Source organism: Marmota marmota, unplaced genomic scaffold, assembly GCF_001458135.2.
Source record: "Marmota marmota marmota unplaced genomic scaffold, marMar, whole genome shotgun sequence".
NCBI classification, from domain to species: Eukaryota; Metazoa; Chordata; class Mammalia; order Rodentia; family Sciuridae; genus Marmota; species Marmota marmota.
The window spans coordinates 23157758-23174941 of record NW_026000229.1 but is presented as its reverse complement, the minus strand read 5'-3'; the positions used below and the strand labels follow the sequence as shown (position 1 = coordinate 23174941).

The 17184-nt window shown below is 37.1% G+C and overlaps 1 protein-coding gene across 15 annotated transcripts in view; it reads left to right on the top strand.

Moving 5' to 3' along the window:
• Tcf12 (transcription factor 12) overlaps positions 1-13556 on the top strand; it is a 339696-nt gene extending 326140 nt beyond the window's left edge. For 11 of the 15 annotated variants that reach the window (XM_048793154.1, XM_048793152.1, XM_048793158.1 and 8 more), the window contains 3 exons: positions 393-625; positions 7035-7188; positions 10777-13556. In XM_048793154.1, coding sequence (XP_048649111.1) covers positions 393-625; positions 7035-7177 — 376 coding nt within the window. In that variant the 3' untranslated portion in view covers positions 7178-7188; positions 10777-13556. The remainder of the gene's footprint in view (positions 1-392; positions 626-7034; positions 7189-10776) is intronic. The other 4 variants (XM_048793153.1, XM_048793156.1, XM_048793159.1 and 1 more) reach the window with 1 other exon arrangement.
• Positions 13557-17184: the final 3628 nt, after the last annotated feature.

Below are 17184 nucleotides of genomic sequence, written 5' to 3'. Positions count from 1 at the left end.
GCTTTTTTTTTTTTTTTTTAATGTACATGGAGCTGGGCAGGGTAGTGCATACCTGTAATCCCAGCTACTTAGGTAGCTGAGGCGGGACTCTAATTTCAAGGCCAGCCTTAGCAACTTAGTTACACCTGGTCTTACCAGGGATGTAGCTCAGTGGTAGAGTGCCCCTGGGTTCAATCCCCAGTGTTAAAAAATAAAAATATGTGGTAGAGTTTTGACTATATAATCTCGTATCTGCACTGAAGAATGGAATGACTAGAAAGAAGTATACAGTCATGTTAAGTACAGCTGTTACTCCTGTTTTAGTAAATTTCATTTCTGTCTTTATAATCTTGAACAATCAGCATATTTTACTTGAAAGAAAGCTAATAGACACTGTTATTGCTTTATTTCAGCAGTACTAATGAAGATGAGGATTTGAACCCAGAACAGAAAATAGAAAGGGAGAAGGAAAGGCGGATGGCTAACAATGCCAGGGAACGTTTGCGTGTGCGGGATATTAATGAGGCATTCAAAGAGCTTGGCCGAATGTGTCAGCTTCATTTGAAGAGTGAAAAACCCCAAACAAAACTCCTTATTCTTCATCAGGCCGTGGCAGTCATCCTTAGTCTAGAACAGCAAGTCAGAGGTAAGTGGGTACAGAAGAGATAAAAAGTGTTCTACTGACAGGTGGGCAGACCTTTCTGTTTCCAGTAGTTGTATTGCTCAGGCAAGTTATTTGTAAGTCCTCCCAGTACTTCTGTCTCACTGTATTGGTCAGTAAATGTGATTCCACAAACCAGTAGAGAGTAAGCCTGTGAAACAAAGCAGAAAACAGATAGCCTCTGCCTGCTGCTCAGCATTAGTGCTTTGTGCCACTTTGTTCTCATGGACTCTTCACTTACAGTGCTTTATTTACTTGTCTAGATCTGTCCTCCTCCCTAATCCTCCCTAACTTCCCTTGTTCTCTGTACTCTAAACTTGCAGACTTTACTCTGAAGCCTCTACTAGGACCTGCTGGTTAGTTGGCTGCCTAATCATGGCTCCTGATGACTTTGCTAGATATGGATGTCCTTTGCACCTGTGTCAGTAAGGTCTCAGGGCTTCCTCTTGATCCCTGATTAGGAATACCATAGACTTCCTGGAGTAGCACATACCAACATGCCTGTGTCTCTCTAAGGGCAAAAGTGTGTGGATTATTATGGCTCAAACCCTGCTGACTTAAGCAACCATTCTGTTTAATTTTTCATGAACTTTGATGAAAACTAGAAGCTTTGGAACTTCATTATTTAACATGCGTTTAAATCATACTTCTTCTGCACCAACCAGATGTATCCTAGACACTGAGCTATCAAATGATAGAAGCTTCCTGCCCTTGAAAGTTTCTATCATCATGTTTGTATTTTTGGATACCTGTATATGTTCTTATCAGGTTTATGAATGTTTTATTCCAAGCCTTTTTGCAAGGAATTCATAAATGTGGCCCTGCTTTCCAGGCCCCACCAGTAGTCTTTCTTTCTTCATTGGAAGTTAACTCTTTCAATGAATATTTATGTTCTATTTTATTTGAAGAAGGAAAAAAAAAGAATAGAGATGGGCAGATGTTTGAAAACTACAACCATCGGCTTTCATCATTGATTATAGAAAAAAAGAGAGAACTTTTAGAAAGAGATAGTAGCAGTTACTTCATCTATTTCCCTCCAATATTTTTAGGCATAAGGGTTATGTATGGATTATCTCATGGATGATCAGCATACTACTAAAACCAAATACTTAACTCATCTTGTTGCAAAATCCTTGAAGTATCTGTGGAGGATATATGAAACCTAATCTTTAAGGGGTTATATGCTCCTTTGAAATATTCATAAAGAGGCCATTCATCTGTAGCAGAAGCAGTGTATCCTTGAGCCTGTTGATATGTCCTGTCACTTCACCAAAATATTGTTTTCTTGAATTGTCTTTAACACTTTTGTCCTACTCTGAAGGCAGCAAGGCACTGTGCTTAGTAGTCCAAGTGCACTCATCCCCCTCTCGTTAGCCTGAAATATTTTTTACCCTGAAAATATTTGGAGCCACTTATTGTTAAAGTTATTGTCTCCATCTGGGATGTGAAAGTCTTACTGTCTGGTCAACAAGAGTTCCAGAATTCATTTTAGTACAATACCGTTTCCTTCCCACAGTACATTCGAGCTAGAATACAGAGTCCTAAGTGGGTTTTTTTAACTTTTTTTTTTTTTTTTTTAAGAGTAGAAAGACCCACTCTCAGATCCACACCATCAAAATGAAAAATACTTCTGTTTGGGAAAAATGTTACAAACTCTACCATGCCCATATCGATCTTGATCATTTGTAACATTTAATTCTGCAGTGGTCCCATGTAGGTACCTAGAACAGAAAAACTGAGTCTGAGAGAGGGTTTTAACACCTAGGCTTGTTCAGCTGCCTGCTGTCTTTCTGGTTACAGTTATGGGTACTAGCTTCCTGTGGGTTCTGAAAGCTCTAAGGAGTCTTTCACTGATTAGAGTTTGAACAAATTTCAGATATGCCAAACCATAACTTTTTCAGGGATTACTTTAATACTCAGAAAATACTTTTTCCTTCTTTGTGACTCTGGGCCTGAAGCCCACAGCCTTTATCTTATATCCCTAAGATACATAAAAGACTTTTTCTTGAAAGACACTCAAAGCTGTCTGTCAAACAGGGTCTAGAACCTTGACGAAGCCCACAATACCTAGAGTTTGGTATAGTCACAGTTTTTTTCCTGGGCTTATCTCTAGCAGTTTTGAGTTATTTTGGTAACCTGCTCACATTTTAGAGCCTCTTCATACTGGCAGTTCCTGAGCCCAGCAGTTTCTATAGACATACATTTTGTTTATATGACATGCTTTGGGTATCCTTAGGATTCCTTGACTTTTCTTCTGGTATAGGGTGGTGCTCCAAAACTTTCTCTGTCTAGTAGCCCCAATCTGCTGGATGAGTGGATAAGCAGGAGGCAAGCAGACTTAGGTCCAGCAATCATCCTAGAAAATAATAGAAAGAATGGCTTCTCTTCTAAGCTTCAGAGTTTTCCCAGAGCACATTTTGTGCCTTGGTGCCTCACATAGCAAACCCCATCTGGTCTCTGCCATTGCCAGTTTAAGCCTTTCTGTTATCATAGTCACAGTTTTAACATTATCCTTGTCATTTGTATTCCTTAGCAGATTTCACATATTACCTTCAAATTTGTACTTTCAGCATTACACAAGATTTAGTCAATAATCAAACATTTCATCCTCTCAAGTTCTTTCAGAACTCAATCAGCTCACATCTCTTCTGGCAATAATTTATACATAAGAGAACTATTAGGTTTTAAAATTCCAGTTTCCAGGTGAGTCTGAAGATAAATGAGCTAGGACATTGGTTACCAAATCTGGCTGGTCCCAGAATCACCTGAGGATTTTCTTTTCTCAAACAAATTTCCAATACCCCCCAGGAGATTCAGTTGGAATTAGAGAGTCAAAGATGATAGAGTTGGCATATGCACTGATAATATTCCACTATAAGGACAGAAGAGAAAGTAGGCAATAGCAGATGAGACGAGTGGGGGAGGGGAAGCATGTAGGAAGGCAAATATATTGAGTAGTGGTACCTAACTTATTTATTTCCAAGTACCAAAAAATCCTAAGAGTACTCCTCTGAAGATTAGGATCTAATGTTGTGGGAAATATAATAATTTTTTCAAATGGCCTAAAAGCATCATTATGAGATTTCAGAACATCAGGGTTAGAAAGAATATCTGAAAACTTCTAGAAACAAAATTTAAATAGTTTGTAGAAAAAGGAACAAGAGTCAAATATCATCAGAGTTCTGGACACTAGTTCTCCTGAATTCTAGGAGATAGTAGAACAGTGCTTCAAAACTCTGAGGAAAATCATTTTCACCCTAGAATTCCATACCTAACCAAACAATCAAAATAAAACAGAATAAAGATACTTCAGATATATAAAGACTTTAAAATTTTACCTCCCATGTACACTTTTTCAGAAAGCCTCTGGAAAGTTGGCTTAGGCCAAATAAGACACAATCAACAAAACTAAGGTACGAGATCCAGAAAACAGAACTTAACACAGGAGAGAAGCTAAGAGAAATCCCATGACAAGAGCTCCTAAACCTAGGGGCTGGGGTAGAACAGTGGTAGAACACCTGCCTCTCAGGTGTGAGGCACTGGGTTCAATCCTCAGCGCCGCATAAAAATAAATAAATAAATAGATTGAATATATTGTGTCCATCTACAACTAAAATATATATATATATATATATATATATATATATATATATATAAAAGAGAGAGAGCCTAGAAAACAAAACAAAAAACCTACTAGACCTAGAAAACATTTCATTCATTGAAGACAGAAGATGCTTATCTGAAGAGAAAAGATTTTCAGGGAGAGAAAATAGGATTAATAGATGACATGATGTGTTTGAGATTGTAGGAAGATATATTGATAGGTGTCTGTTAGATCTGTTGGAGTATTAACTAGGGGATAGGTAACTCCACATCATGTACAACCACAAGAATGGATCCTAATTAGAATAAGTTATACTTCAAGTATGTACAATATATCAATACACTCTACTGTCATATATATCTAAAAAGAACAAAAATAATATGAGAAGTAGGTGATAGGATTAGCATTACTAAAAAAAAAGCAAGATAGCTGTGAACTACTGGGAAACCTGTTTTATAAGTAAGGAAACTAAAATTCTTGATTTAGCAAGTATCTTCATATAGTCACAATAACATAAATATTTAACTAGTCATAATAATGTAAAAAATGGCTGTAAGCTGGGCATGATGGCACACTTTTGTAATCCTAGCTACTAGAGAGGCTGAGGCAGGAGAATCACAAGTTTGAGATTAGCCATGTAACTTAGACCCTATCTCAAATAAAAAAATAGAAAGAGTTGAACATGTAGTTCAGTAGTGAAGTACCTGCCTAGTAAGCTTGAAGCCCTGGATTTAATCTCCAGTACAAAAAAAAAAAAAGGAAAGTGACTACTGAGTGAACCAAAAATGCCACTGTAAACATGTTGAGAAGGTGGCATTGTAATACTGCCACATCTTCAGCTTTATACCCAACATCAAGAGATAGAATTCCTCTAATGGAAATGTGGGAACACAAGCGAACATGCCCTGAAGGTAATGTTGGACTTCTGCTTTAACATCTCTATCAGATCTTTCTGGCTACACAAACGTACTTCCATGGGTTGCTCACACACACCAAGAGGTATAAAAGTGTGACCCTTGCCTTCACCTTGTCTGACTTAAAGCTACATATACTTTATATTTCCTAGAGTCTGCTATAATATACCTACTTTTACAACTCTGAAGTGTCCTTTGTCTTACTATGGAAACTATAAGATCTTGCCCAAATTGTTGAATTTTTCATCCTTTCCAGCTGTTTTAATCATGCATCCTAGATTCTGGTATGACACAGAGTCGAAGTTAGCTAAGAGCATATTCCATTATAGGGGAAATGTGAGCCTATCTCACATGAAAAAAATTTTAAATCTCACTTTTTCCTCCTTAGATTTTACCTGTAAATTTAACTTCTCTCAGTCTCTCTGATCATGATATGAGACGGTCACCTCCACAGGGCCATGACACATAACAAAGACAAACTCTTCTTATTGATCAGAGGTGCAGTTACTTGTCAGAAAAACTCTTGGGCGGGAGTGTAACTCTGTGATAGAGCACATCTTACCATGCACAAAGCCTTGGGTTTGATGCCCACCACCACAGAAAAAGTAAACAGAAAGAACTGGGCACAGTAACACACACCTGTAATCCTAACAACTGGGAGGCTGAGGCAAGAGGATTCCAAGTTCGAGGCTAGACTCAGCAACTTAGCAAGAGCCTGTCTCAAAATAAAAAGAGCTGGGAAGGTAGCTTAGTGGTAGAACACCTCTGGGTTCCATTCCTAGTACCACTGTAAATAAATAAATATATAAGCTCCTTATATTATTTTAGGGCATTTTTAATCAGTTTATACAAATATGTGTAACAAAAGAAAGACTATATCTGTAGTAGTTATGGGCTAGATATCATGTTCTTTAAATTTTTATTCTGGGACTGGGGATGTGGCTCAAGCAATAAAGCGCTTGCCTGGCATGTGCAGGGCGCTGGGTTCAATCCTCAGCACCACATACAAATAAAAAAAATAAAGATGTTGTGACCACCAAAAACTAAAAATAATAAATATTTTTTTAAAAATAAAATAAAATTTTATTCTTTTGGTAAAACCCAATTTCTTAACCTCTTTTGAAAATGCATACATTTCTAGGCACAGTAGCACATGTCTATAATCCCAGCAGCTTGGGAGGCTGAGGCAGGTGGATTGAAAGTTAAAAACCAGCCTAGCAACTTAGCAAGACCCTAAGCAACTGAGTAAGACCCTGTCTCAAAATAAAAAGGAAAGAAGAGAAAAAGAGAATGAGGGGGGAAAAGAAGAAGAAAATGCCCACATCAGGGGTTCCATCCAGGCTTCTTTGCTATCTTAGGTGGTAAGGATTTTACCATCTATGAATGACAGCTAGCAATAGAAAGAACTACTCAGTCATCTCTACATATAAAAGCAGAAAAATAGGGTGTGCATGATATCTCTTTCTCTTTTAAGTTAGTACATTTCCTACAGAGGAATATCTATCTCTTATTTTATTATTTTCTATACTGGTAAAGGTCTAGATAAGGCACAGATGTCTCTCCGAGTACATAGTTGATTTCAGCTTTCATATCAATTCATTGTGCCATGTCTAATGAGGACTCTGAGGAGACTTGGTCGACTAATAACAACATTTGCCAAAAAGTGAAGAGTAGCATGATGATTTAGATCAAATCAAACCCTAAAAGACTAAATCAAAAGCAGAAAATGAAGAAAACGCAAATGGTCACTAAGAATTTGAATCTGGTGATTCATTTAATGCTGAACACAATGTGGGAGCACATTGTGGCTACCTCTGTGTAATGGCATTCAGTATGGGATGGCCATAATGATAACAGTTCTTTCCTCTTGTTTTAGAGAGGAACTTGAACCCCAAAGCAGCCTGCCTTAAGAGAAGGGAAGAAGAAAAAGTTTCTGCCGTATCGGCAGAGCCACCAACCACGCTGCCAGGAACCCATCCTGGGCTTAGTGAATCTACCAACCCTATGGGTCATATGTAAACATCAGCCAGGTGAGTACAGCTTTGAGAAAAAAAAATACAATGAAATCACTTAAGATGCATGTTAGATTGGGTTAAAAATCTTTGAACAAAGTTCTCTGTTGGGCATTGGCCTTTGCAAAGGTCATATGTAATTTAGAGTATAGAGTACAGCAGTTTGCCTTTCTCTTATCTAATTAGAGAGCCAGTGGCATTTTATATTATTGTCTTCTAAGTTTTACAGTGTCCTATAATTTATTAAGAAATGTTGGGGGCTGGAGTTGTGAGTCAGTGGTAGAGTGCTTGCCTAGCAGGTGTAAAGCACTGGGTTCAATCCTCAGCACCACATAAAAATAAATAAATAAAATAAAGATATTGTGTCCATCTACAACTAAAAAAAAAAAAAAGAAAAAAATTTTTTTAAAGAAAGAAAGAAAGAAATGTTGGATATTCTGTTCCGAGTCATCTTGTGTACTCATTCCTCTCATGAATATTGTTGTGATCCTAGTTATAATAATGCAGTGACTCATTCATCAGAAGGTATTGTTGTTCCCACTCATACTCCTTATTCTTCTATTCAGAAATGCTTGACTTTATCAGCAAGCAGTTTTCTGCTAATCATCCATGTCTTCTTTGTCATGAATTTTCTACACTTGAAAGAGTTACTGCTTACTTCCATTTGGCTCAGTAATACAAGTTAGTAATACACACCTTCCTCCCCCTTGTAAGCACATCATTTAATACCTCTAGAATCTGTCAATGAATGTGAAGATGTTACATGACATAACCAGAATACTCTTCTCTCTGGTGGAGTTTTATTTGTTGAAAGACTTATTCTTTCTGCCCACCCCACCCGGGATTCTGGGTATCAAACTCAGGTCTCACACATACTAGGCAAATGCTCTACTACTGAGCTCCATCCCCAACCTGAAAGACTGTTATTTTTTGTCTATCTTTCATGGACTAAGCACATCTTTGTGATTTTTTTTTTTATCATACAATACAGTCACATTGGTATCTAAGTTGTAAGGTTAATATTTAGAAAGCTCAAATTAGTATAGACTGTAATTAAATATTTGCAGCAGTAGCATTTTATCTAGTAGTATAGATTAAGAATAGAACTACTGGCTGGAATTGTGGCTCAGTGGTAGAGTACTTGCTTAGCATGCAGGAGGCACTGGGTTCGATCCTTAGCACCAGATAAAAATAAATAAAGGTGTATTGTGTCCATCTACACCTTAAAAAAAAAAAAGGAATAGAGCTTCTAACATAATTTTTATATGCTGCCTTAAGCAGTATTTTAAATCAACAGATTTAAAACAGTAAAAAGCAGATGGTAGAAAAGTAAAATAGGAAAAAAATATATTCATTTGGTCTGCTTTCTGGCTTTATCGTTTTGAGCTGAAAGTCTGGGATTTAATTGAATATTTACTAAACTGCAAACACTAGTCAGTAACTCACCTTTTTCTGAAGGATTTGGTGCTAGCCAACACTATTGTGATCAAACTAGATTACAATTGAAAATTTCATTTTGGGAAAAAGGGAGGAAGAGCCAATATAATGAGTTAAGTCAATAGTAATAGTAACATTGGCACACGGGAGAAAACGCCAAACCACTTCCCCCACAAAAAAATATCAGTAGTCCAATAGATTTTCGTGTCAAAGAGACTTTAGGCAAGAGCTTGTTAATTTGCAGATCCTCTAAAAGCCAAGCCATTGTTTTATATTCTGTGAAAAATATAAAATACTATGAAAAAGTTAAGTACTCTTATTTCATAAATAAGCTTTGCTGTTTTAAAATAAAAGCGTATCACTATTTCTCAGTGAAAAGTAATTCCTAAATTGATAGATCATTTCAAAGAAGAGTGAGGAGAGGTAACTTCATATGTTCAAATCCCAGTACCCACCACTAGGCTATGTAAAAGAACACTTGACATTCACACTCGATTTTATCTCAGACCCTGGGTTTTATTTTTTCTTGTGTCTATTCAGTTTGTTTTACCTATTTTATTTTTTTTTTCTTACCCAGTCTCCCACTAGCTTTATCCCTTAACTCTGTCTCCCTATCTCATTTCTCTTTTCCTGATGACTTCCTGATCTTTTACTACTTCTGTGTTTCATTTTGCTTTCATATCTTCTACCCTTATCCTTTTTCATAATGTGGATATTCTTTTACTTGATTAAAATTTTAAAATACATTTTAAAAGGCTTCAAGATTATGAGACATGCTATCAATACACTTTATTCCATAGATTTTATAGGCTGTTCTTAGAATCTATGTCTTATGGTTGCTACTATCTGGTTTTACATGTTAACCTGGTAATCTTCAGTTCTTTGTAAAACTGGAGAACAGATTAAAACCAGCAAAAGATTTGGCAGCAAGAAAACTGCTACTATAATCAGAATGTCTAAGAAATGACCATAGAATGTCTGGTTATAAAAATATAAGAGCTGGGCACGATGACGCATGCCTGTAATCCCAGCAGCTCAGGAGGCTGAGACAGGAAGATCTCAAGTTCAAAACCAGCCTCAGCAGCAGTGAGACACTGAGCAACTCAGTGAGACCCTGTCTCTAAATAAAATACAAAATAGAGCTGGGGATGTGGCTCGGTGGTCGAGTGCCCCTGAGTTCCATCCCTGGTACCAAAATTCTCACACACACACACACACACACACACACATATATAAATAAAAGGATGTCAGGCATGGCGACATGCCTAACCAACTACTCAGAAGGCTGAGATTGGATGATTGCTTGAATCCAGGAATTTGAGACCATCTTGAACAACACAGTAAGACCCCATCTCAAAATACACATACACAAGAATTTGCCACCAATATAAAGCCAAATAGCTTTGAATCCCTTAGTTTTCTATCCTGGAGCATAACTTTGTCAATTAACAGTACTATGCTTATTGTTTACTAAGGAAGTGAAAATTTAATATTCTTCCTAAACTAGTTCCATCATAAGTGGTTTAAATGAAGTAGCTCCTTTTATTTTAGGTTTCACTTGCTGTGATTTTAGTTACCCAGTTAACTGTGGTTCAGAAATACTTAATGGAAAACTTTAGAAATAAACAATTTATAAGTTTAAATTGTGTGCCATTCTACATAACATAATAAAATCTCACTCTGTCCTGCCCAAGATGTGAATCATCTCTTTCTCCCCAGTATCTACACTGTTTGCTCCTTGCCTGTTAGTCACATAGTAGCCATCTTGATTATCAGATCCACCATCTCAGGATTGCAATACTTGTTTTCAAACTTTTACTTAACAATGGCCCCAAAACACAAATCTTCATTTTAGTATACTGTTATAATATTGTTGCTCATCTCTTACAATGCCTTTATTATAAATTAAAATTTATCATAAGTGTGTATACATAGAGGAAAACAGTGCATCCATTGAGGCTCTTGGAAGATAGCCTTCTCAGATAAGGTAGTAGGGATAGGGGTGGGATTGATAACCTATAAGAATGAAGCTTATTTGTAAGTCAATTACCAGACTACTAGTTCAGTGCAAACATTTCTGTAAGTGAAGAATACTGACTTGTTTTAAGAGGATGGTGTTTATTTTTAACAACTATGCACTAACTAGTACCTGTTCTCTCCCTGCCACAGTTCCAGAGTTATCAGTAGGCTAGATAGAAGGTGACCTCTCCTCATAAGGACTTGGACAACTCAGATTATCTGAAGACACAAACCTGACAGGAGGGAGAAGATAAAACAAAACACTTGAAGCAAGAAACTCAAATGTAATCCTATGATCAAAGCAACTGGTGAACACTTCCATCAGAAGTGAAAATAGGAAGCTCATCGGATAGAACGTCAGCCCAAGAGATGTTTGCAGCATATCATTTTGTTGCAAGCAGCATGTCGCTTCTGCACAATCAGAGACTGTCTCGATCTCTCCACTCACCGTGGAAGTTGCCTTGTGCCTAAACTGAATTGACAAATGCATTGTAACTACAAATTTTATTTATTGTTATGGAACTATAAGGTCTACATATAAAGGGAAAAAGTTAAATGTGGAAAGCTGATGTATACTCAGCTGATGCCAGCATTTGTTAAAGCTGTTCACGTGCAGAGAACAAAGCAGTGACAACCATTGGCCCTTAGCATTCCCGGCATACCTGTTAGTGTCTTAAAAAGGAAGGGAAAAGTCTTTTGTTGCCCTCTCCTATCCTTTTGCCATATGAATAGTGTTTTCCATGAAATAGGAAAATATTACTTGATATAGCATTTCTCTCGCTCTCATTTTTCATTCATTTTTATTTTCTCTTCGTGGGTGTTATACTTGATCTTTGAATCTGAGTAGTTTATGGTCACAGTCCAGAATTCTCCATGCAGCCCTGTGTGCTCTGTACATCCACCTTATAGTGGTAAGCAGAGACTATCTGTGACCATAGCCTTGCTAAGATTTTAAAAGGGGAAATTTCAACCCCCTAGGTTTTCCCCCCAAGTAAACATTGCTTTATTTCTAATAATAACCAAGACTTTTCAAGCTTCTAGGTTTCATAGTAAAGCTTGTAATAATAGCAAGAAGTGTAAATTACAAGGGAAGAATCTACTTTTTAGAAATTGCTTTGTTTTCCAAGCAGTAAGTACTACATAATATAGTACTTGTAAAGTGTTAGCTGTAAGTAAGCACAAGATACGTTTAAAATACAAAGATGATTTTTCAGGCTGTGATTATGGTAAACAAAACAAAACCCAGTAGTCACCAAGGCAGGTAGTGTGATAAATGAACACACCACTCTGAGGCTAATTACCTAATGGAATACAAGAGCAATGGTCACCCATGTTTCCTTATCCGAGCCTTTATTTCTCTGTCATTTGGATGGCTGGTCAGTGGGGAGGAATTCAGTGGGTGATTTAATCAACTGCAAACCATCTGCCCCCATCCCAAGAAGAGGAGCCAGATTAGCATTAAACCAGTACGTGTCAGCCCTTTGTAATACTGTGCACTAAGGCACTCTCTGTCTCTAACCCTTAGGAGTTGTTTTTTAAGTCATAGTCATCACGCTGAACTTCCACGAAATCTGTCTTCCACCACAACCACCCTGGGAGAGAAAAACATGCTAAACAAGGTTGTCTTGGCTTAGTAATTCCTTATAGCCAGTATCAACAATGGCAATCAGCACACAGAAGAGAGAGCCCAAATCACTATGTAACTTAAAGATTTCTGTTAATTTGAAAGAACAAAAACAATTAAGAGAACTGCATATCCTCCAATCAGGATGATTCCTAACAAATCAGCTATTTGTGAACTTGGTGGACTTTTTGGTTACCTTAATTTGCATATATTCTCCAATTACATCAGAATCTATCTGTGGCCTTGTTCTTCATTTCAGTGTTAATCAGCTAAACAGAAGTTGTTGCTTATGATGTGTGAGTGAACATATGCCACTGCCTGGCCTTTTTTCTTCGGAGCTTGTTGTCTTTTTCGCTATATTAGACTTTGCAGTATGCCCAGAAGCTTTCCTTCATAAAATAGAAAGAAAAAAACATTTGGCTTATTTTTCACTGTAGCTAGTCTTTTATACAATAATCTTGTAAGAAAATTTCTTGAATTCTAAATATTACTCTTTCTAGATTTTTGAAATCGAAAGTTTTCAGTAAAAAGTTTCTTACTTTATTTTATTATATTAGGTAGTAAAAATGTAGGGTTATTTACCATAACCTGTTCATTAATATCAGAAATTTACAATAGCATTTTAAGACCATAGTAGGATTCTAGCATACCGTGTAGTACCTATGGAGTATTGTAAGAGCTACTTGTTCGAGATGAATTGCTTCTCATCTTGTTCTCCAGTTTCCATTGTTGGTTTATTGCAGATTTGTATCCTGTGTCAAATTCAAGGTATTATTGATAAACCTTTTCAACCAGCAGCAAGAAGTTCAAAATTTTTTCTGTCACTGTAACAGAAAACACAATATGTATATAACATTTATGTAGCAATAAATGTGCCATCTTTTTTTTAACATAGTAAACTAGTGAGTTTTTTACATTCCTTTTTCCCACATAATAATGTATTGTTTTCTTTTCTCTATCTCATCTTTCCCAGAAAGGCTTATGTGCTTGTCCTGTCTGCATAATCTGCGTTTTTCTGAGAAACAACAGTAAGACATCAGTGGACTGGAAGAACTAGGGTGATATCTAGCTTGTAGCTTCTCCAGGTTGTGCATTTCTCTTGTACTTTCTACTGATAGTGGCCTTTAGCCTTTATCTAAAGGTTGGACAAACAGCAGTTAGTAGCTAAAGAAAATCTGCTCTTGTAGATCTGGAGGGAAATGAAGACAATGGAAGGACAGGAGTGAGGCTTTTCAAGTTAATATCCCTTAAGGCACTTTTACATTTCTCATGTCCAGTTTTTAGCACCACCACCCCCCACCAAAAACAAACAAACAAAAAAAAAATCCTAGTGATTATCTAGGAGAACTTCATGTCAATCAAGAACCAGAGATAGTGACTTTGTAGAGGGCCTTTGCTTAAGCAGCCCAAGGATGGTATCTGACCTGTTAAGATTGGTTCTCTGAATTTTGAATGTGCTTTTCACTTTGGGGGCCCAGCAGAGGATTTTACTTATATTGTGGGATTCAGTAAAAACAAACTTTTTTGGTTTGATTTTACACAAAATGATAAACTAAAAAGCTCCACCCAAAAAGAAAATATACAATGTTAGAGCTGAAATTAAATCTGGAGATCATCTAGTACAACCACCTCGTTTATAAATTTATAAAAACTAAGGCTCAGAAAGCTCACATCTCCAAGAGCACAGAATTAGAACAGATCAAAACACTTACAACTTGTCATACAAACCTCCATGCATTTACTTTCTCTTCTTTCTTTTTACAGATGTCTAGATCTAATCTATTCAGGCTTTATTTTCCTCTATTTGTTTCCATTCATGTTTCTTCTAGCTCATACTTTTTTCTTCCCTGAAAACTCAGATTTTAAATAAATATCATGAGAGGGGTGTGTGTGTGTGTGTGTGTGTGTGTGTGTGTGTGTGTGTGTGTGTGTTAGAAGTTGAAAATGTTGGTTTTGGCATCAAACAGTCCTTGATTCAAATCCAGATTCAACATCTAATTAACTCCATTTCCTTATCTGAAAAATGGAGATACTTACAAGACTTGTGTAAGTACTGAATGAAACAATGTATGGAAAGCTCTTACCATGATACCTGTCATATAATAAGTACTCAATAAATGATAAATATTTTTTAAATAAATAGTATTATAACCAGCTCCTGGGATGATTCCTCTTTGGCCACCGTATAGAGATAAAGGGTAAATTCCCAGAAAATGTCAACCACTCTTCATAGGAGTGGACGATGTTCTTTTATAGCAATCTGATGAAACATTACATTTCTTTCAGTGACCTCCCATGGCTTCATTTTAAGTGGATATATATGGTAAATGATTAGAAAATACTAAAATGTTTTTCTTTTTTTTAAAAAAAAAAAAGGATGTATGAGCACACATACACTCATATTAAACCATGTTTCAAAAGAAAGCACATGCCTGTAATCCTGGTACCAAAATCCCTGGTACAAAAAAAAAGAGCCAGTCATGCTGTTAACAGCTCTTCTCAGTTTGGGTTCTCTGGAGGCAGATTCTAAGATGGAGTTTGAAGAACAAAGGATTATTAGAAGTACCATGAAAACAAAAAGGGAGAAGAAATGGGAGAAGGCAGGGACTATGATGTAGGTCTGATATCTATAAAAAAGAATAGGGGAGAGGAGGAGTAGGTAGAGTCTCAAACAGCCAGCAACTCTGAAAAAGACCTGGGGGGGAAGTCCAGGTGCAGGTGGTAGAAGGGACCAGCACAAATATTGCCCGTTAAGAAGTCTTGTGTTAAGTAGTTATGGCATGGTACCAATGTTCCTGGTTTGGTCAGGCATTGGTCGAAAGAGACCTGGGGAGACTGAGGCCTGTGAGAACATGGCAACAAGGTGCTACAGCCAGAGACTGACAGCTCAGGACACTTACCCATGGGTTATACTTGAAGGGAAGCCTCAGAGATGCATCTTCATAATTGCCAGCAGTACCTCACTGCTACTTCCTATAAAACTAGCAAAACAAAACCAAAGACACTTCTTCTAAAGTCCCTTGGAATTAAATAGACCTCAACAGGTTAGTGAGTGCTCCAAAAATTGAGGTTCTTTTCCTTCTGGCATTCCACAGTCAAGGAAACCTACACATATTGTCTGAAAGAATGAAATCCATTCCTCATCCCTGGTCTCTGCTGTGAACATATGCAGTCAGGGTACAACCCCTCTATAGTTTCTGTGTTTAGTTTTCTGATGTTCTCATAGGACACAGTGACTCCCTGCCTGCTGGAAATTGTCCTCAACATCTTTGTGATGATCTTAGGCTTAGGAAGTCCACAAAGTCCTCATCATTTGGGGTTGTTTTCCTGTGACTGCACAAGCCCCAGCAGCTCTTCTGCACTATATTGAGCATATGCATAAAAAAAAAAAATTCCCTGTGTTATTTTTATTTCCCTCTAATCAATAATTGTCATAAGACACTGAAGAAGGGTTTTTTCCTCTCCCTTTGACCTCCAATCCCTCTGAATTGATGGCGGGTCCTGCCTGCTGAGGGTCTCCATTCTCACTCTTGAGGGTCAATGCTCCCCTGGAGAGGTCCCCAGCTAAAGTCTTTCAGGAACTCAAGTCATTTTGTCCTTAGGCATGGCAAGCACAATGCCCAAGTCCTCCAAAGTCTATGAAAATGTTTGCAACGTGAAAAAATAATTAATAATTAATTTTGTAGTTTTTTTTGTCTTTGGTACCATTACCAAAGACAAAAAAAAAAAACTACAAAATTAATTGGAAAATAATTACAAAATTCATATAAAATTGTTTATAGTAAAGTTACTATTTAATATAGGACTTGAGCTTATTTTAACAGATTGAGCTAAACTAAATCAGGTATAGAAGAAATGTACTCAACACAATAAAAACCATATATGAAGTGGGCATTGTGGCACACGCTTGTAATCCCAGTGACTCAGAAGGCTGAGGCAGGAGGACTGCAAGTTCAAGGCCAATCTTAGCAATTTAGCAAGACTATCAAAAATTTAAAGGCTGGGGATATAACTCAGTGGTAAAGCACCCCTGGGTTCAATTCCCACATCTAACATGATCAATGGTGAAAATCTGAAAGTTTTTCCTCTAATATCAGAAACAAGACAATGATGTCCACTCTCACTACTTGCATTCATCATGGTACTGGAAGTCCTAGACAGAGCAAAGAAAGGCATCCATAGTGAAAAAAGTTATATTGTCCCCATTTGCAGGCAATACTCTTGTGTAGAAAACACTAATGACTCTACCAAAAAACAACTAACATTCAGAAAAGTTGCAGGATACAAAATCGATCTACAAAAATTAGTAGTATTTCTATATATACATTAACAACAAATTATCTGAAAAATCAAGAAAATTATTATGTTTACAGCTACAAAAATGTAAAATATTAACCAAGAAGGTGAAATACGTGTATGCTAAAAATTACAAAACATCAATTTAAGAAATTGAAGAAACAGTGAATGGGAATATATCCCAAGTTCATGGATTGGGAGAACAAATATTGTTTAAAAAAAAAAAAAAAGTTCACATTACCTCTAATGATTTGATCTTAAATGTCTCCTGAAGTCCATATGTTAAAGGCCTGGTCCCAGCTGATGGCTCGGTTAGGAGGTGGCAGAAACATGAGTGAGTGGGGCCTACTTGGAGGAAGTTGGTTAGTGGGGAATGTGCCCTTGAAGAAGGTAGTAGGACCACCTTCTCTTTTTGCTTTGTGGTTGCCATCAGGTAGGTATCTTCCTCTGCTACATGCTCCTGCTACCATGCTGTGCTATCCCACCACAGGACCAAAAGTAACTGGGCTAACTATGGACCAAAACCTCTGAAACTATGAGCCAGAATAAATCTTTCCTACTTTTAAGGTATCTCAGGTATCTTGTCACAGCAATGGAAAGCTAACTAACAACCTAACCAAACCAATAGAGTCAATGCA